The sequence below is a fragment of the Triticum aestivum genome, chromosome 3A (assembly GCF_018294505.1).
Source record: "Triticum aestivum cultivar Chinese Spring chromosome 3A, IWGSC CS RefSeq v2.1, whole genome shotgun sequence".
Taxonomy (NCBI): domain Eukaryota; kingdom Viridiplantae; phylum Streptophyta; class Magnoliopsida; order Poales; family Poaceae; genus Triticum; species Triticum aestivum.
The window spans coordinates 95,275,846-95,297,998 of record NC_057800.1 but is presented as its reverse complement, the minus strand read 5'-3'; the positions used below and the strand labels follow the sequence as shown (position 1 = coordinate 95,297,998).

The 22,153-nt window shown below is 44.3% G+C and overlaps 1 protein-coding gene across 1 annotated transcript; it reads left to right on the top strand.

The window, feature by feature from the left end:
• The first annotated feature begins 17,489 nt into the window (after window positions 1-17,489).
• LOC123058018 (aspartic proteinase CDR1-like) lies at window positions 17,490-18,908 on the top strand. The gene has a single exon (XM_044480862.1). It carries the CDS (start codon window positions 17,490-17,492, stop codon window positions 18,906-18,908), a length of 1,419 nt encoding a protein of 472 aa, XP_044336797.1.
• The last annotated feature ends 3,245 nt before the right edge of the window (window positions 18,909-22,153 follow it).

The following is a 22,153-nucleotide window of genomic DNA, read 5'->3' as shown; positions in this document are numbered from 1 at the left end:
TTATTTCTAGTTTTGAAGATGTATGTTCATTTGTCATCCAGCGAAGCTTCACCCAGACTCTAGGCACAGTGAAGGTCTTCGCACTAGAATCTATCGTCCCCAACCTGGACCAAGTTTTCAGTTGCGTGAGATGCTTTCCGTTCCTGAAGAAGTTGTATATCGAGGTGATGTTCCTTTCCTGTTAAATGTTAACCATAAGGGAGTTCAATTTTTTGCACCTTTTCCCAAGTTTACAATGACAATGTACTATGATTTCTGAAGGAATTTTGGAGGATTTTAGGACATACACCCCCAACCCATATTGGTTGCTTCATTCATACGGTTACAATCATCCATAAGCATTTCTACTTTGGATTCATCTGTACTAGTTTTCGTAGGGAATTTTTCATCCAATCCAACCTCTTGTGAAGAAGGCTACATGTTTATTGATTGTAATCAAATGCCCATTTTAATCATGCCAGATCGAAGATGGCACGTTGGTGCATTTTACAAATCCTGCAAACCAAATGGGCGTGTAGCAGTGTTCAAAACTGCGTGTAGGCACCAACACGTTATCTTCTTTTGCAGTGCATATTAGGCCTGGTGGAAGATGTTTTTAATGACAATCACATCGAATGCCTGGATCTGCACCTCTCAAATATTACTTTGAACTCCTACCGAGGGACCCCACTGGAGATTACACTCGCCAGGTTCTTTCTTGCCAGAGCAAAGGTGATGACGGTACTGAGGTTGAACACACATTTAATTAGGAAAGATCAATGGTATGATTATCAGAGCCGACAGGTACTGCGGAATGGAAGTGCCTCCAAAAATGCCAAACTTCGTATTGGAAGAGCATATGGAAAAGCAATTGGAAGTTATTGTGTTAAACCCATACGTGACTTGTCAGCAGCTGATCCCTTTTCAGAAATGACGCAGCTTGCAATGTCTGAATTTGGGTGTTGTAATATTTGAATTTGAACCTTGCAATATTTATGGTATTTGTTATATTGAACCGTTTCTGTTCTCTTGTCTCAACGCAAACACTTCATCCGGGTGAACCGCACGTCGTACATCGCACACACCTTGATCTGGCTGACCGTTTCTTTTGTGTTGCCTAATCACAAACAGTTCATCCGAGTGAACCGTATGCTGCACATCGCACACACTTTCATCTGGCTACCCGTTTCTTTTGTTCCTTCTCATCGAAAACGGTTAATTGAACTGAACCGTATGCCCTGAATCGCACATACAACTAAAATATGAACCGTGCTTGATGCATCCGTCATCGCAAACGTTTTGCACCTTTTTTGATAGTTTTTTACACCACCGTTTGCGATTATTGCATCGCACACAGTTTCGTCAAAGGGTCTCTGATCGTAGTGTCGCGTTAGCAGCATCCTGCAGTAGTGAGGCCCTAACAAAACTAACTCGATTACATGATGAATCTCATCCAACTCATGACCAACAACAAGCCTACGAAGGAATTACTCACTCCCGGTGGGGAGCATCATGGAATTGGCGATGGAGAAGGGTTGGTGATGACGAAGAACGAAGAGCCCCCTCTCCGGAGCCCCAAACGGACACCAGATCTGGCCTTCCGATGATGAACAGAAGGTGATGGCGGCTTCGTCTCGTGGATCACGATAATTCTTTCTCCTTGATTTTTCTAGAAAAATAGGATTTAATAGCGTCAGTTTCAAGGTCTGCGGGGCCACCAGGTGGGGACAACCCACCTGGGCACGCTAGGAGGGGGCGCCCTGGTTGGTTGTGCCCACCCAGGTGCCCCCTCCGATGGATCTTGGCTCCAGAAATTCTTATTTATTGTATAAAAAATCCTCGCAAAGTTCCGTTCCATTCCGAGAACTTTTATTTCTGCACAAAAACAACACCATGGTAGTTCTGCTAAAAACAACGTCAGTCCGGGGTTAGTTTCAGTCAAAGCATGCAAATTAGAGTCCAAAACAAGAGGAAAAGCGTTAGGAAAAGTAGATGCATTGGATACGTATCACATTATAAGATGATCCCTTAACTAAAATTTCAAGGTATAAGTGTTCTTCCCGAGTATGCACCGTTGCGACAGTTTGTCATGTTGGGACACTATGTGATGATCGGGTGTGATAGACTCTACATTCACATACAATGGTTGCAAGATAGTTTTGCACATGCAGAATACTAGGGTTAAACTCGACGAGCCTGGCATGTATAGACATGGCCTCGGAACACTAGAGACCAAAAGGTCGAACGTGAATCATATAGTAGATATGATCAACATAGAGATGTTCACCATTGAAGACTACTCCATCTCACCTGATGATCAGACATGGTTTAGTTGATTTGGATCACGTATCATTTAGATGACTTGAGGGATGTCCATCTAAGTGAGAGTTCTTAAGCAATTTGATTAACTGAACTTAATTTATCATGAACTTAGTCCTGATAGTATTTGCATATCTATGTTGTAGATCAATAGCTCATGATATAGCTCCTATATTTTTTATATGTTCCTAGAGAAAACTAAGTTGAAACATGATAGTAGCAATGATGCGGGCTGGGTCCGTGATCTGAGGATTATCCTCATTGCTGCACAGATGAATTATGTACTTGATGCACCATTAGGTGACAGACCTATTGCAGGAGCAGAAGCAGATGTTATGAACGTTTGACAACCTCAGTATGATGACTACTTGATAGTTTAGTGCGCCATGCTTTATGACTTAGAACAGGGACTTCAAAAACGTTTTGAACACCACAGAGCATATGAGATGTTCCAAGAGCTGAAATTGGTATTTCAGACTCATGCCCGTATCGAGAGGTATGAGATCTCTGACAAGTACTTTGCCTACAAGATGGAGGAGAATATCTCAACCAGTGAGCATGTACTCATAATGTCTGGGTACTACAATTGCTTGAATCAAGTGGGAGTTAATCTTCCAGATAAGATAGTGATTGACAGAGTTCTCCAGTTGAAGGAAATATGCCCTAGAGGCAATAATAAAGTTGTTATCTATATTTCCTCATATATCATGATAAATGTTTATTATTCATGCTAGAATTGTATTAACCGAAAACTTAGTACATGTGTGAATACATAGACAAACAGAGTGTCCCTAGTATGCCTCTACTAGACTAGCTCGTTAATCAAAGATGGTTAAGTTTCCTGACCATAGACATGTGTTGTCCTTTGATGAATGGGATCACATCATTAGAGAATGATGTGATGGACAAGACTCATCCGTTAGCTTAGCATAATGTTCGTTTAGTTTTATTGCTATTGCTTTCTTCATGACTTATACATGTTCCTCTCACTATGAGATTATGCAACTCCCGAATACCAGAGGAACACCTTGTGTGCTATAAAACATCACAATGTAACTGGGTGATTATAAGGTGTCTCCGATGGTGTTTGTTGAGTTGGCATAGATCGAGATTAGGATTTGTCACTCCGTGTATCGGAGAGGTATCTCTGGGCCCTCTCGGTAATGCACATCACTATGAGCTTTGCAAGCAATGTGTCTAATGAGTTAACCACATGATGATGTATTACGAAACGAGTAAAGAGACTTGCCGGTAACAAGATTGAACTAGGTATGATGATACCGACGATCAAATCTTGGGCAAGTAACATACCGATGACAAAGGGAACAACGTATGTTGTTATGCGGTTTGACCGATAAACATCTTCATAGAATATGTAGGAGCCAATATGAGCATCCAGGTTCCGCTATTGGTTATTGATCGGAGATATGTCTCGATCATGTCTACCTAGTTCTCGAACCTGTAGGGTCCACACGCTTAACGTTCGATGACGATTTATGTTATGAGTTATGTGGTTTGATGAACCGAAGTTTGTTCGGAGTCCCGGATGAGATCACAGACATGACAAGGAGTCTCGAAATGGTCGAGACATAAAGATTGATATATTGGAAGGTTATGTTTGGACACTGGAATGGTTTTGGAAAGGTCCAGGCATTTTTTGGAGTACCGGGGTTACCAGAACCCCCCCCCCCAGGGGGTGTTAATGGGTCTTCATGGGCCCTAGTGGAGAGAGGAGGCGGCAGCCGGGTGGTGGTGGGCGCCCCCCAAGCCCAAACGAAGTTGGACTAGGGTTGGGGGGCCGGCCCCCTTTCCTTCTCTCCTCCTCCTCCTAGTGGGAATAGGAAGGGGGGTTGACAGTGTCCTAGACTAGGGGGACTCACCACATCGTCTTCTGACCAGGTGGATTGGGCCGAGGACCCCCATGGCGGTTCACTCATGGGCCACTTCGGGCAGCCCATGCCGCATACAAGGAGTATTCCACAAGACTTGGTGATCAAGACAAGGACTCCTCTCCACCAACGTATTCGGCTAGGACTCTTGTTATCCTAGGCCTCTGGTGCATTATATAAGCCAAGGCCAGGCTAGTCGATATATTATGATGACATCATCATAACCATACAAGCTAGGCCTCTAGGGTTTAGCCATTACGATCTCGTGGCAGATCAACTCTTGTAATACTCATATTCATCAAGATTCATCAAGCAGGACGTAGGGTATCACCTCCATAGAGAGGGCCCGAACCTGGGTAAAACATTGTGTCCCCTGTCTCCTGTTACCATCGACCTTAGACGCACAGTTCGGGACCCCCTACCCGAGATCCGCCGGTTTTGACACTGACAGGGGGGCGAATCCTACTTGGATCGGGAGTCCAAGTACGACTCCCCGCCATGGCGCACCCCCTGGGGCCGGCCACCTCTCCTCCCCCCTTTATATACGTGGGAGGGGGCACCCCAAAGACACACCAAGCCTTCTCTTAGCCATGTGCGGTGCCCCCCTCCACAGTTACACACCTCGGTCATATCGTCGTAGTGCTTAGGCGAAGTCCTGCACCGGTAACTTCATCATTACCGTGCTGACTAACTCTCCCTTGTCCTCAACTGGACCAAGAGATCAATGGACGTCATCAAGATGAACATGTGTTGAACGCGGAGGTGCCGTACGTTCGGTGCTTGGATCGGTTGGATCGCGAAGACGTTCGACTACATCAACCGCGTTACTAAACACTTCCGCTTTCGGTCTACGAGGGTACGTGGACACACTCTCCCCACTCATTGCTATGATTCTCCTAGATAGATCTTGCGTGATCGTAGGAATTCTTTTGAAATACTATGTTCCCAACACTAGTCAGTATCAAGAAACTACTAGAACTTCATGATGAACTATAATATGCAAGGGATGACTAAAATGATTCCCAAGCTCTTCGCGATACTGAAATCAGCGAAGGTAGAAATCAAGAAAGAGGATCGAGTGTTGATGGTTAACAAGACCACTAGTTTCCAGAAAAAAGGGCAAGGGAAAGAAAGGGAACTTCAAGAAGAATGGGAAGAAAGTTTCCACTCCCGTGAAGAAGCCCAAAGCTGGACCCAAGCCTGAAACTGAGTGCTTCTACTGCAAAGGAAATGGTCACTGGAAGTGGAGTTGCCCCAAACATTTGGCGGCTAAGAAGGATGGCAAAGTGAACACAGGTATATTTGATATACAGATTATTGATGTATACCTTACTAATGTTCGTAGTAGCCCCTGTATATTTGATACTAGTTCAGTTGCTAAGATTAGTAACTCGAAACAGGAGTTGCAAAATGAACAAAGACTAGTTAAGGGCGAGGTGACGATGTGCGTTCGAAGTGATTCCAAGGTTGATAAGATCACCATCGCAGACTCCCTCTACCTTCGGGATTAGTGTTGAACCTAAATAAATGTTATTTGGTGTTTGCATTGAGCATGAATATGATGGATCATGTTTATTGCAATATGGTTATTCATTTAAGTCAGAGAATACTTGTTGTTCTGTTTACATGAATAAAACCTTCTATGGTCATACACCCAATGTAAATGGTTTATTGAATCTCGATCGTAGTGATACACATATTCATAATATTGATGCCAAAAGATGCAAAGTTGATAATGATAGTGCAACATATTTGTGGCACTACTATTTAGGACATATTGGTGTAAAGCGCATGAAGAAAGTCCATGTAGATGGGCTTCTGGAATCACATGATTATGAATCATTTGATACTTGCGAACCATGCCTCATGGGCAAGATGACTAAAACTCCGTTCTACGGAACAATGGAGCGAGCTAATGACTTATTGGAAATAATACATACTGATGTATGCGGTCCGATGAGTATTGAGGCTCGTGACGGGTATCATTATTTCCTGACCTTCACATATACTTTGAGAAGATATGGGTATATCTACTTGATGAAACACAAGTCTGAAATGTTTGAAAAGTTCAAAGAATTTCAGAGTGAAGCGGAGAATCATCATAACAAGAAAATAAAGTTTCAACGATCTGATCGCGGAGGCGAATATTTGAGTTACGAGTTTGGCCTTCATTTAAAACAATGTGGAATAGTTTCACAACTCACGCCACCTGGAACACCACAATGTAATGGTGTGTCTGAACGTCGTAACCATACTTTATTAGATATGGTGCGATCTATGATGTCTCTTACCGATTTACCACTATCGTTTTGGGGTTATGCATTAGAGACAACTGCATTCACGTTAAATAGGGCACCATCTAGATCTGTTAGGGCGGCACCATATGAACTGTGGTTTGGCAAGAACCCTAAGCTGTCATTTCTTAAAGTTTGGGGTTGCGACACTTATGTCAAAAGGCTTCAGCCTGATAAGCTTGAACCCAAATCGGAGAAGTGCGACTTCGTTGGATACCCTAAGGAAACAATTGGGTACACCTTCTACCACAAATCCGAAGGCAAGATATTTGTTGCCAAGGATGGAAACTTTCTAGAGAAGGAGTTTCTCTCGAAAGAAGTAAGTGGGAGGAAAGTAGAACTTGATGAGGTAATCGTACCTTCTCTCAAATTGGAAAGTAGCACATCAGAGAAATCCGTTCCCATGATACCTACACCAACTAGAGAAGAAGCTAATGATGATGATCATGAAACTTCAGATCAACTTACTACTGGACCTCGTAGGTCGAACAGAGCATGATCCGCACCAGTGGTACGGTAATCCTATTCTGGAAGTCATGTTACTAGACCATGACGAACCTACGAACTATGAATAAGCTATGATAAGCCCAGATTCCGATAAATGGCTTGAAGCCATGAAATCTGAGATAGGATCCATGTATGAGAACAAAGTGTGGACTTGCCTGATGATCAGCGAGCCATAGAGAATAAATGGATCTTCAAGAAGAAGACTGACGCTGATGGTAATGTTATTGTCTACAAAACTCGACTTATCATAAAAGGTTTTCAACAAGTTTAAGGAGTTGACTATGATGAGACTTTCTCACCCGCAGCGATGCTTAAGTCTGTCCGAATCATGTTAGCAATTGCCGCATTTTATGATTATGAAATCTGGCAAATGGACGTCAAAATTGCATTCCTTAATGGATTTCTTAAAGAAGAGTTGTATATGATGCAACTAGAAGGTTTTGTCGATCCTAAAGGTGCTAACAAAGTGTGAGAGCTCTAGCGATCCATCAATGGAATGGTGCAAGCATCTCAGAGTTGGAATATACGCTTGATGAGGTGATCAAAGCATATGGTTTTATATAGACTTATGGTGAAGCCTATATTTACAAGAAAGTGAGTGGGAGCTCTGTAGCATTTCTGATATTATATGTGGATGACATATTGTTGATTGGAAATGATATAGAATTTCTGATTAGCATAAAAATGATACTTGAATAAGAATTTTTCAAATGAAAGACCTTGGTGAAGCTACTTATATATTGGGCATCAAGATCTATAGGGATAGATCGAGACGCTTAATATGAATTTCACAAAGCACATAGCTTGACAAGATTTTGAAGAAGTTCAAAATTGATCAGTCAGAGAAAGGGTTCTTGCCTATGTTGCAAGGTGTGAAGTTGAGTAAGACTCAAAGCCCGATCACGGCAAAAGATAGAGAGAGCATGAAAGTCATTCTCTATGCCTCAACCATAAGTTCTACAAAGAATGCCATGTTGTGTACCAGACTTATTGTGTGCCTTGCCATGAGTTTGGCAAGGGGGTACTATAGTGATCCAGGGGTAGATCACTAGACAGCAGTCAAAATTATCCTTAGAGGACTAAGGAAATATTTATCGGTTATGGAGGTGATAAAGAGTTCGCCGTAAAGAGTTACATCGATGCAAGCTTTTACATCGATCCAGATGACTCTGAGTCTCAATCTAGATACAAATTGAAAGTGGTAGCAATTAGCTAGAGTAGCTCCATGCAGAGCATTGTAGACATAGAAATTTGCGAAATACATACAGATCTGAATGTGGCAGACCCGTTGACTAAACTTCTCTCACAAGCAAAACATGATCACACTTTAGTACTCTTTGGGTGTTAATCACATGGCGATGTGAACTAGATTATTGACTCTAGTAAACCCTTTGGGTGTTGGTCACATGGCAATATGAACTATGGGTGTTAATCACGTGATGATGTGAACTATTGCTGTTAAATCACCTGGCGATATGAACTAGATTATTGACTCTAGTGCAAGTGGGAGACTGAAGGAAATATGCCCTAGAGGCAATAATAAAGTTGTTATTTTATACTATTTCCTTATTCATGATAAATGTTTATTATTCATGCTAGAATTGTATTGAACTAGAATTGTATTGATCGGAAACCTAAATACATGTTTGAATACATAGACAACATTGTGTGTAACGCCCCGAGACCGATATGCCAGGTGTCTTCTAGTTATTCGCTGTTGTTGCCTTGTCATTGCTTGCGTGTCATGCTTTTCATATCATGTCATCATGTGCAATTCATTTGCATACATGTTCGTCTCATGCATCTGAGCATTTTCCCCGTTGTCCGTTTTGCAATCCGGCGCTCCTATGTCACCCGATGTCCCTTTCTACCTCTTTTCATGTGCGGGTGTTAAACGTTCTCGGATTGGACCGAGACTTGTCACCCGGTGTCACTTAGTTTACTGCCGGTAGACCGCCTATCAAGTTTCATGCCATTTGGACTTCGGTTGATACTCCAACGGTTAACCGAGGGACCAAAAAGGCCTCGTGTGTGTTGCAGCCCAAGACCCCTCCAATTTGGCCCAAAACCCACCTAAACCTCCTCCATCATCTCGGTCGTTCGATCATGATCGCGTGGCCGAAAACCGCACCTCATTTGGACTCTCCTAGCTCCCTCTACCTATATATATGTGATCCCCTCCGAAATTCGCGGGTGAACCCTAGTCTTCTTCATCCTCGCGCCGCCGGACACGTCCATGCCGAGCCGGACATGTCCGCCACTGCCCCCTCGCCCGATCGGACACCGCCACCTCACCACCACCGCCGCCCTCTCTCTCCTCCCACCGTGCCAGGCCCACCGGGCGCAGATCAGGCCCACGAGGCCCATCCCGCCGCCGCCGCGGCACGAATGCCCGCGCCCCTCGCGCCTTCCGCCGCCCGCGTCCGTCTCCGACAACCGGACGCTGCGCGCCGCCGCCCGCCGCTCGCTCTCCTCATCGCCGGCTTCGTCGCCACCCATCGCCGGTCACCGCCCTGATCCGGCCGCTCCGGCCATGGATCCGGCGAGCCGCCCCGGATCCCGCCGGCTAACGCCTCCCCGCCTCACCAGCGACGTCCACCGGCGCCACGCCCGCGCCGCTCTCCGCCGTCCGGCCCTCTCCGGCAACCTCCTCGCCTCCCCGCGCCTCCTTCTCCGTCACCGGCCACCTCTCCGTCGTCTTCTCCGGTGAACTCCGGCGAGGTCCTCCGGATCGGCATCAGATCCACCAACCCCGCCATCCAAACGGCCCCCTCGTCCCGGCTATCCTCATCCCGCGTTGACTTTTCGCGGAGGTAAATTCCACTAAGTCCCCGAAGTTTCTAGAATCATATGCCCATATTCATCGTATCATAACTCTGCACTCGTAGCTCCGATTCGCACGTGTAGCATATTAAAGTGTTCGTCTCGAAAAGTACATCATTTCATCTCATTGCATCATTTCATTTGAGCTCATCTTCATGTCCGAAATGCTGTTGGAAGAGGGCTATGTGATGATTATGTCAGATGTGTTTCGGCAAATGGTCTTTTGTCATTTTTGCCATGATTAATGTGTGCATGCTATGATCCTGAGCTCTACATGTGTTTTGATGAATGCCATGCCATCTTTACAGGTGTGTATGCCATGTATTTTTGTGATCTTTGTGGTGACTAGCACAAGCATGCAAAGTAGCTTACTCAATGATTCTGATTTCAGGGACTTCGAATTTCACTAAGTCCTTGACCTGTTATTATTTTTATGCCATATGTTCATGTTGTTTCCTAGTGATCCGTGCCTCTTTTGAGGATAATCAGTAAGAATGTTTTGTAGATATTGTTGTACTCTATCCATCCATGTCTTTGTTTGCATTTATGGAGCACCCTAGCTTGAGTCAATCGAGCTCTACTTGCTATAAAATATTCCCGGCAGATTGTTAACATGTTTAGTGATTTTGCCGAGGTTGTTGTCATTGATTCGTGCATGCTATGATGTTGTTCTTGCCATGTCTAGCTTCTATGCCATGTCTTCTTCATGGGTGTATGCTTTTTTTGTCATGTGATGCTCTGTAGTGAGTGCATCGAGCTCGTAAACATGCCTACTCGTTGATTGATTTGCCATGCTCCAGTTTTTCACTAAGTCTGAATCTGTTTATCTTTTTGCTATGTTCACATGCTTGCAATTGTATTTTCTGATCCCTTTTGGCTCAAGGTCACTAAGGGACTTTTGTTATATGCTTAGAGTAGCTTCATTCCATGCCTTTCTTTGCCATGATATGTTCCTGTAGAATGTAGTTTTCATGCTCTAAAGATTGCTTCCTGATGATAAATTCTAGACTTGTGTTAATTTCACTAAGTGTGTAACTTGTTATCTTTTGCACTTTTGCCATGCTTGTTTGAACCTGTTATTGAGTGAATTAGCCATAGGTTAGTGTTCATCTTTTGTCAAGCTTCATGAGTGGATCCCTACAATGTATTTTGTTGTCATGTTTGAGTGCTGTAGCATATTTATCTTGATGCATTTAGAAGGCTACTTGCTGATTATCGCAGACCGGTGCCATATTTGTTTTGCTTGCCATTTCCAAACCGTGCATCCGATTTCGGTGATCTTTATATCGATTTCAACCGAAATCAACTCACCTTTCCAGTGGCACTCTTGGATATCCAAGTTGAGGCCAGGTTCAATCATTCCTTTCCAAGTCTTGCATATGCATCGCATACCGCATCTCGCATATCCTGCCATGTTCATGTGTTGGTTGTTTACTATGTTGTGTGCTTCTTTCCGTTGTTGCTTCTTTAGGTTGGTTCCGTTAATGTCGCGTTTGTGAGGATCCGTTCGACTACGTCCGTTTGTCTTCTTCATGGACTCGTTCTTCTTCCTTGGAGGATTTCAGGCAAGATGACCATACCCTCGAAATCACTTCTATCTTTGTTTGTTAGATGCTCGCTCTTTTGCTATGCCTATGTCGCGATACCTACCACTTGCTTATCATGCCTCCCATATTGTTGAGCTAAGCCTCTAACCCACCTTGTCCTAGCAAACCGTTGTTTGGCTATGTTACCGCTTTGCTCAGCCCCTCTTATAGCGTTGTTAGTTGCAGGTGAAGATTGGAGCTTGTTCCTTGTTGGCACATGGATATTTTGTTGGGATATCACAATATCTCTTATTTAATTAATGCATCTATATACTTGGTAAAGGGTGGAAGGCTCGGCCTTATGCCTGGTGTTTTGTTCCACTCTTGCCGCCCTAGTTTTCGTCATATCAGTGTTATGTTCCCGGATTTTGCGTTCCTTACACGGTTGGGTTATAATGGGAACCCCTTGACAGTTCGCCTTGAATAAAACTCCTCCAGCAAGGCCCAACATTGGTTTTACCATTCTCCACCTAGCCTTTTCTTTCCCTTGGGTTCTGCAGACTCAAGGGTCATCTTTATTTTAACCCCCCCGGGCCAGTGCTTCTCTAAGTGTTGGTCCAACCGAGCGATGTCCGAAGCTACCAGGGGAAACTCTGGGCTGGCCCACCCGATGTCTTGCTCATCCGGTGTGCCCTGAGAACGAGATATGTGCAGCTCCTATCGGGATTTGTCGGCACATCTGGGTGGCTCTGCTAGTCTTGTTTTACCATTGTCGAAATGTCTTGTAACCGGGATGCCGAGTCTGATCGGATTGTCTTGGGAGAAGGAATATCCTTCGTTGACCATGAGAGCTTGTGATGGGCTAAGTTGGGACACCCCTGCAGGGATTTGAACTTTCGAAAGCCATGTCCGCGGTTATGGGCAGATGGGAATTTGTTAATGTCCGGTTGTAGAAAACCTGAAGTTGATCTTAATTAAAATACACCAACCGCGTGTGTAACCGTGATGGTCTCTTTCCGGCGGAGTCCGGGAAGCGAACACGGTGTTGGAGTTATGTTTGGCATAGGTTGTTCTAGGATCACTTCTTGATCATAGATTCTCGACCGTGCTTTGCCTTCTCTTCTCGCTCTCTTTTGCGTATGTTAGCCACCATATATGCTAGTCGCTTGTTGCAGCTCCAACTCATACCATTTCCTTACATATAAGCTTAAATAGTCTTGATCGCAAGGGTGTGAGATTGTTGAGTCCCCGTGACTCACAGATACTTCCAAAACCAGCTTGCAGGTGCCGATGAGAACGTACAGGTGACGCAACCAAGCTCAAGGAGGAGCTCGATGAAGATCTTGTCCGTTGTGTCGTTTCGTTCTAGTTGATCAGTAGTGGAGCCCAGTTGGGGTCGATCGGGGATCTGTGTAGCATTTGGGGTAGTCTTCTTTTATTTTGGTTCCGCAGTCGGACCCTGATTGTATCTGGATGTTGTAATGCTTTATTCATGTATTGTGTGAAGTGGCGATTGTAAGCCGACTATGTATCTCTTTCCCTTATGTATTACATGGGTTGTGTGAAGATTACCTCACTTGCGACATTGCTTCAATGCGGTTATGCCTCTAAGTCGTGCTTCGACACGTGGGAGATATAGCCGCATCGAGGGCGTTTCATTGTGTCCCTAGTGAGCCTCTACTTTACTAGCTCGCTGATCAAAGATGGTTAAGGTTTCTTGACCATGGACATGAGTTTTATTTGATAACGGGATCACATCATTAGGAGAATGATGTTATGGACAAGACCCATCCGTTAGCTTAACATATTGATCGTTCAGTTTTATTGCTATTGCTTTCTTCATGTCAAATACATATTCCTTCGACTATGAGATTATGCAACTCCTAAATACCGGAGGAATGCCTTGTGTTCTATCAAATGTCACAACGTAACTGGTTGATTATAAAGATGCTCTACAAGTATCTCCGAAGGTGTTTGTTGGGTTGGCATAGATCGAGATTAGGATTTGTCACTCCGAGTATCGGAGATGTATCTCTCGGCCCTCTCGGTAATACACATCATAAGAAGCCTTACAAGCAAAGTGAGTAATGAGTTAGTTACGGGATGATGTATTACGGAACGAGTAAAGAGACTTGTCGGTAACGAGATTGAACTAGGTATGAAGATACCGACGATCGAATCTCGGGCAAGTACATACCGATGACAAAGGCAATAACGTATGTTGTCATAACGGTTCGACCGATAAAGATCTTCATAGAATATGTAGGAGCCAATATGAGCATCCAGGTTCCTCTATTGGTTATTGACCTAAGAGGTGTCTCGGTCATGTCTACATAGTTCTCGACCCCGTAGGGTCCGCACGCTTAACGTTCGATGACGATTTAGTATTATATGAGTTATGTGATTTGGTGACCGAATGTTGTTCGGAGCCCGGATAGGATCGCGGACATGACGAGGAGTCTCGGAATGGTCGAGAGGTAAAGATTGATATATAGGATGATAGTATTCGGACACGGGGAGTGTTCCGGATCGTATCGGGTATTTATCGGAATACCGGGGGGGGGGTTACCAGAACCCCCGGGAGAATGATATGGGCCATATGGGCCATAGGAGGGGAGCACAGCAGCCCACAAGTGGTGGCTCCCCCAAGGAAGGAGACCGAATTGGATAAGGTAAAGTGGGGGTTCGCCCCCCTTTCCTTCTCTCCTTCCTCTCCCCCCCCCTCCGGAAATAAGGAAGGGAGGGAGGCCTAATTGAGGGAGGACCCCAAGTAGAATTCCTCCTACTTGGGGCGCCCCATAGCTGCTCCCCTCCCCCTCCCACCTATATATACGTGGGGAGGGGGCGTCTGGAACACACAACAACAATCATTAGCCGTGTGCGGCGCCCCCTTCCATACTTTACACCCCCGGTCATAGTTTTGCGGTGCTTAGGCGAAGCCCTGCAAGAATCACTTCACCATCATCGTCACCACGCCGTCGTGCTGACGGAACTCATCTACTTCCTCGATACCTTGCTGGATCAAGAAGGCGAGGGACGTCATCAAGCTGAACGTGTGTAGAACTCAGAGGTGCCGTACGTTCGGTGCTTGATCGGTCAGAGCTAGAAGAAGTTCGACTACATCAACTGCATTGTCAAACTCTTCTGCTTTTAGTCTACGAGGGTACATGGACACACTCTCCCCCTGTCGCTGCTATGCATCTCCTAGATAGATCTTGCGCGAGCATAGGATTTTTTTTGAAATTGCATGCTACGTTTCCCAACACCATCGCCACGATGATCGTCTTCATCAACATCACCTTCTTCATCACCGTCCTCTCTCTTTTAAGTGGTCCACTCTCCCACCCCGCTGCAATCCCCTAATTGAACATGGTGCTTTATGCCACATATTATGTCCAATGATGTGCTGCCATCCTATGATGTTTTGAGTATATTTCTTTTGTCTTTTGGGTTGATTGATGATCTAGATTGGTTTGAGTTGTATGTTTTATTTTGGTGCTATCATATGGTGCCCTCTGTGTCGCGCACGCGTGAGGGATTCCCGTTGTAGGGTTTGCAATATGTTCATGATTCGCTTATAGTGGGTTGCTAGAGTGACAGAAGCTTAAACCCGAGTAAGGGGGTTGTTTGCGTATGGGAGTAAAGAGGACTTGATACTTTAATGAAATGGTTGGGTTTTACCTTAATGATATTTAGTAGTTACAGATGCTTGCTAGAGTTCCAATCATAAGTGCATATGATCCAAGTAGAGAAAGTATGTTAGCTTATACTTCTCCCTCATATAAAATTGCAATAATGATTACCGATCTTGTTAACGATTGCCTAGGAAAATTCCGCACACTGTTCCATCATTATTCCACACTCGCTATTTGTAATATATTATAACTTTATGATAACAACACCTATTTTTATATTTTAGTTCTTCGACATCATGCAAAGCTATCCTCTTCATACCCACAACGTAGTTTTATTTCTCATTTCTAGATGGAAGCAAACGTTTGGTGTACTTAGAGTCGTATCAGTGGTAGATGGGACTTGAGAGAATATTGATCTTACCTTTAGCTCCTTGTGGGTTCGACACTCCATACTTATCACTTCCACCTTTGGAAATTGCTACAGTGATTCCTTGCACTTGGGGATTATCATACTACAAGTCTTCGGAGGATTCCATCTTGAGTACGCCGAGGGCCAGGGCATGCATGGGACATTCTTCAGTTGTTGGTGGGTCCTCGGCCCGGCCCATGAATGCAAGCCGATGTGGCGTGCACCCCCTAATCCAGGACACCGTCAAGGGTGATCCCTGCCTCCTCCTCTGACTCGGGACTACCTTATGGGCAACGATGAGTAGAGTGATGTAGCAGATGCAGTTTTATATGTTTTATATCGATGCTTAACCCAATTCAATGTCGATATACTATTTAATGTAGTAGAAAATGGACTGTTTAATTATCTATGTATGATATTGATGTGGTACCATTATCGAATTATGCAATGAACTAGTTTAAATTTGTGTTTGAAATGAATTTGTGTTTGATTTTTTTATAAAGAGAGCTTCCTCTTCGATTTCTATTATAAGAAACCACAATGTCTTTCCTAACAACTACTAGCTACAAAGCAACAAGAGCAACAAACCCACCAAGTGGGAGGGAAATGATGATGCATGATCAGAACGGAAACAATTGGGCTATTCTCAACCGACCATCCAAACCACATGGGGCTATATCAGCATATATGCTGATAGCCCAGAGAACTAAAAAGATTTGGAGCATCATCATCCTGAGAAGCCACAAGCCAGTTCTAGACGATTCTTAGAACATCAAGCATACATGAGGTTTCTACTAATAGGGTTTTGCAATAGTCGCCACCAGTGGAGAGTGTGGGGTGAGAGTGATCCAAACAGCTACTGGATGCAGTCCAAAGGAGCTCAGCCTGGGAGAGCCTACAGTTTTCTATGCAAAGCCCTCCATCCAAGCGCATCCCTAAAACTTCACCAGCGATCATCTCAACCCCATTTACGCCCCACCTCATTACCTTGTCTTCCTAGATTTGTCTGCAAAATAAGCCAACCGTGAAGCATTTTAACAATCAGATTAACAGGGACACAAGGATTAGTAACCTTGTTGTTATCAATATAACACCATTTCTCAACTTCCAAATTGTCCAAAAGATAGCGGAAATACCAATAACTGCTCCTGATGTCTAGACAAGACACGTGCAAGATGAATAAAAGTTTAATCCTATGGAATAAAAGATATGTTTTGAACTTTTGATATAGGGGTCTGCTAGAGATTGTCAAGAAAAGACACTAGAGAAATTTGGGACCGTCGAGGTATGGCCTTCTTGTGTGAAGTTGGATAATTCCAACTGAACGAAAAATAATCCCATGTTTGGTTTGAGGAGGTTTGCTAACTTTACCTCCTTACCTGAAAAGTAAGGATCACACTACTGTTTTACCTGAAGAATGTAAAATTCAATCTCCTAAAGTTTACGTTACATGTTGCAGAAGAAAAGTTTGGGGAGTCAAGTATTTTGATTGTGTCAAATAACAAGCATATGCTAATATTGGGTTGTGCACAAGCACAAACTTAGGCAGTATCAAGGCCAGCATCACAATCAATGCAAGGTCTTCAAGGTGAAGAGAGTGTACCGATTCTACCAGTGTGGAAATACCATCGGATGGAGCAGATGTTTGGGAAATAGACGTGAAGGTGCTCAAGTTTGGGAACAAGATTGCATCTGGATGAAACGGCGGCCAAGTTCCGGTTTGTGTTAGGATTGTGAAGTGAAAACAATTGAACCATATTGCCATTTTGAATGTTAATTAATAATCTTATAAAATAGCTGAGACCTGGTATACAAAATATATTGCCAAAGAAGTGCGTGAAAACTTAGTCCGGTGTCCTCCTGTCCAGCTCTCCAATCGAACCTACCCCGAATTCCATGCGGAGTGCATCACGTACGTAATTCATAGCATAATGCAAGGAGCTGGCTGATGGAGCAGTCACAGTTCATACCATACCGACTTGCCCCATTCGTCTACCCATTAATCAACCTACCATTTTCATCCTACGCCAATTCCCCTATTAATACTCTGCATAGCAGCAGCAGCAACACACCATTGGCAAGCAACCCCACAGTCGAGTCAGCACACAATGCCTGGGACGACGACATCCCGCGCTCTCCTGCTCGCCAGCGTCGTCCTGACGGCGCACATGTTCTTGTGCACGGCGTACGTCGGCGGCGATGGGTTTAGCGTGGAGTTCATCCACCGTGACTCCGTCAAGTCCCCGTATCATGACCCGTCGTTCACCGCGCACGCCCGCGTGCTCGAGGCCGCGCGCCGGTCCTCAACGCAGGCCGCTGCGCTCTCGCGGTCCTACGGCCGCGTCGACGCACCATCAGCCGACGGCCCCGTCTCCGAGCTCACCTCCAGGCCCTTCGAGTACCTGATGGCCGTGAACGTGGGCACCCCGCCCACCCGCATGCTCGCCATCGCCGACACCGGCAGCGACCTCATCTGGCTTAATTGCAGCAACGGAGAAGTGGCTCCTGGTCTGGCGGCCGCCCGGCACGCGCACGCGTCCGCTCCCGCTCCCGCGTCCGCGCCGCCGCCGGGCGTCCAGTTCAACTCCTCCAATTCGACGACGTTCGGTCTCGTGAGCTGCAGCTCCGGCGCATGCCGCGCGCTCCCCGATGCCTCCTGCCCCGACTCCAAGTGCAGGTATCTCTACTCCTACGGCGACGGCTCCCAGACGCGCGGCCTCCTCTCCACGGAGACCTTCACCTTCGCCGACGACCAAGGCACCCGCGGCGATGGGAAGATACGCGTGGCCAACGTCAACTTCGGCTGCTCCACGACCATGATGGGCTCGTTCATCGGGGACGGCCTCGTCGGACTTGGCGGCGGCGATCTCTCCCTCGTCAATCAGTTAGGCGCAGACACATCGCTCGGCCGGAGGTTCTCCTACTGCCTCGTGCCCTACTCCATCAACGCCTCCTCCGTGGTCAACTTCGGCCCCCGCGCCACCGTGACGGAACCGGGCGCGGCGACGACGCCGCTGATCCCATCTGAAGTGAAGGCCTACTACACCGTCGATCTCCAGTCCGTCAAGATCGGGAACAAGACGCTCGCGGCGCCGCAGCAGTCCCCCGTCATCGTCGACTCCGGCACGACGCTGACGTACCTCGCGAACGAGCTTGTGGACCCATTGGTGGAAGAGCTGACCCGGAGGGTCAAGCTCCCGCCGGCGAAGTCGCCGGAAGATCTCCTGCCACTGTGCTTCGACGTGAGCGGGGTACGGAAGGGGCAGGTGGCGGCGATGATCCCTGACGTGACGCTGGGGCTGGGCGGCGGCGCGACGGTCACGCTGAAGGCGGAGAACACGTTCGTGGAGTTGCAGGAGGGGACTCTGTGCTTGGCGGTGGCGGCGCCGTCTGACCAGTTTCATCCTGTGTCCATCATCGGGAATATTGCGCAGCAGAACATGCACGTCGGCTATGACCTCGACAAGGGCACCGTGACCTTCGCCACAGCAGACTGCGCCAAGTCCTCCGGCTCTCTGTATATCTGATCAGCATTACTAGTTGACATATTTGCTTGCGATCGCATGTATCTGCAAAATATATAAAACATTTCGAGAAATGAGATTCTATCATGCAGGGGAATCTACTGTTCATCGTTACTATGAGATTTGTCATGTTTCAAAGCGTTACATCAGATTTTTCTCTCGTTCCAAAGCGAATCATAATGTATCGTTGTGTATCATCATACTAATCTGAAGCCAATGCATTATTTTTGTAACAATGAAACATGATGTACACATTGAAATAAGAAAAGGAAAGAAACATTATGAGACAAAAAAAATTAAGAACAAGTAAAGAAAATAGCGTGAATCTCAAACGAATCATGGAGGATCCATACACAGGAGACATAGAAAAAAGCACTCTCAAAACATTATTCTATATCTATATCTATACCTAGTATAAAGCAAGGTGTGTTTGTTCAATTTTTTCTTCCGTTCATCGTTGGAAAGATTTTTCTTTCTATTCGAGGTGATACTAAATTTTTGTGCGTCTATCCTAGAAAAGAAAAAGAAGGTTTCTCCAGAATTCCGTAATTGAGCCCCACGTGCTCCGGCCCCACGAAGTCAGCCCACTTATTATTCCCCCACGAAGTTGGGAAGACCTTATGTATTGCACGGAATGATAAATAGTTGAACCTTCCCACGGAACGTCTAAGACTGGGCCAGCCCGTTTCCCCTTTTTCGTTGTTCTATTTCTATTTTTTTTTTCTGTTCCTTTATCTTTCTCTTTCTCTTTCTCTTTTTCTTATTTATTTTTTCCTTTTTTCCTTTTTTTATTTTTTCTGTGAAGTAAAAAATTTATAAAAGTATTCAAAATTTCAGAAATTCGTCAGAATTCCAAAATTTGGTTCCGGTTTTGAAAAATGTTTGAAACTTTTAAAAATTTCCCGTTTCAAAATTATCTACACATTCAAAAACTGTTCTCATTTAAGAAAATGTTTGTTTTTTCCAAAATTCTTTGAGATTCTTTTTATGAAATTAAATTTTATTAAATTTTCCGTATTTAAAATTATTCTTGCTTTAGTGAAATGTCCACAAATCCAAAATAATATTTGCGTCTAAGAAAACATTTTCTAAAATTGTTTTGAATAAAACTAAAATTCAAAAATATTTGTGTTTTTAAGAAATTTTTATGTTTTCAAAATATTGTTTGTGAATTTCAAAAACTATTAATGTTTCTAATTATTTCGTATTTTCCCCAAAAATATTTGAATTTTCGAGAAAAATGTATTCGCATTTTTTGAAAATTGTCGGGGATTTAAAGAATTGTTCACGTTTTCAAGAATAGTCGTGAATTCATATTTTTTGAATGTCTAAAATATTTAAAAATATTTCTAACCTGATGCTATAGTATTTTCTTGAATATTCGCGCTGGCCATTGGTTAGGGGTGCGTGTTCGTTCTATGCTGGTTGACTATAAATGAAAGAAATTGTGGGCACATGTCAATAAAAGAGAATATGTTGTTTGACTTTAATTAGTGCAAAATTATGGGCACTTGAGCACTAAAATAATCAGAGAGAATAAACCCTCAAAAAGAAGGGACATTCATGCATGATTATGCTAATAAAATGAGATTTATGCACTGCAATTAATAATCCACATGGTTAGGCTATCATAGGATGGAGTGGTCGAAGCAAACGTGTCCCGAAGGTCGCCGTGCAGCCACCTAATGAGGAGGCAGGCACAACCCCGAGATGGAGACTGCCGCGGACGAAAAACTCATGAGTTGGGTGCTCGCCACCACGCCGACCAACTCCACCACAATCAAGATTTCTCGTGTCAAACAAGTTCAGTGAGAAGACCATTACTCCTTGCTCTATCACCTACCATTGTGGAGACCTTTTTTTATGACACATCAATTATCTTTCCCGTTGCTTCTCGTAAAAAATATCTCTCCCATTGCAATGCATGGGCATATGTGCTAGCACATACATAATCATCCTCTTTATTTCACATAGTGCACGGTAACCAACCTGTATACAATGATGTACACTAAACTGTTGATGCGAGCTTTATGTAAACAAGTGGCTTAAGGTTGATTTCTATACTGTTTGAAATAGTGCCCATAAAGATTTTTGGAGACACCTCAAGGACACACGCAACATCACTTATCATGTTGTTGGTTGTATGTCATCATGAAAGGTTTCAGTGAATTTGCTGATGTCGTCGAGTGTGTATAAGAGGTGATTTTTTTTCTTTGCAACGCACGGGCATGTTTGGTAGTCTCTTTTGAAAACGACAAAAAAAGGAAGATACAACAAGCCCAGTCGAAGCTTGCTCACTATGTACAAATAAGGTAGCTAGGAGCTCCCATAATAGCATCTTGAGGAACCTATAGAACCTACATGCTAAAGTAACGAACTCTAGTTCATGCATACTAGTTGCACCTATATACAATACAAGCAAACGAACAAGTAAAATGCACACACAATATGAGATCTAAAAATCACTATAGAACTTATGTTGTATAAAAAACACACTAGTTTGAGAATCGATAATCTATTTGACACATGTTCGAATTATAAATATGAAATATCCTTTTAAGAAAGAAGCTGGCGCTCACCTGGCTGTAACTGCGCACACGACGACCGCCTCCGTTACGGCCAGATCAAGTTTAGGTCATGCGGCGTACAACAAACCTCAGTACACCCACGAACTTTGCAATGCGGACCTTGTTGCGATTGGCTGATTTTGCAACATGGGTTGTGTTCCAAAACCTCTCCCTCAATTGTGCGCCATGTGCCCACACTACTGGGAAAATGAGTGGGGTCATATTTTTGGCGGACCAGTGATGGAATCAGCACTACTATTTTGGCAATGTACCAGTGGCGGATGATAAACAAAGCCGACCGCCCCCGTAAGGAAACCAGTGACGAGTTAATATAGGCACCCACCAGCTAGAAATTCATATAATGGTCTGAAAATATCAAATCAACCCAAAATAGTACCAAATTTGAGCATGAGACTTCAATGGTGTATATTCAACATAGAAAAAGTCTAACAGAGAAATGATGTATAAATAAAAGATTTCTCTATGAAAGTCCACTGTTTCGGTTTGAACCCTGATACTTCGCGAGAAACTCTTCAGTTTGTACACGAAGTGCATCAAATTTTCCCGCAACTCTCTCAAATATTTATCACACCCTATAGGGATTATGTGATGACACCATGCAAAATTTCATCCTTTTCAGAGCTCATTTCCATATATTTTTTGAATCAAAGATCATTTTAC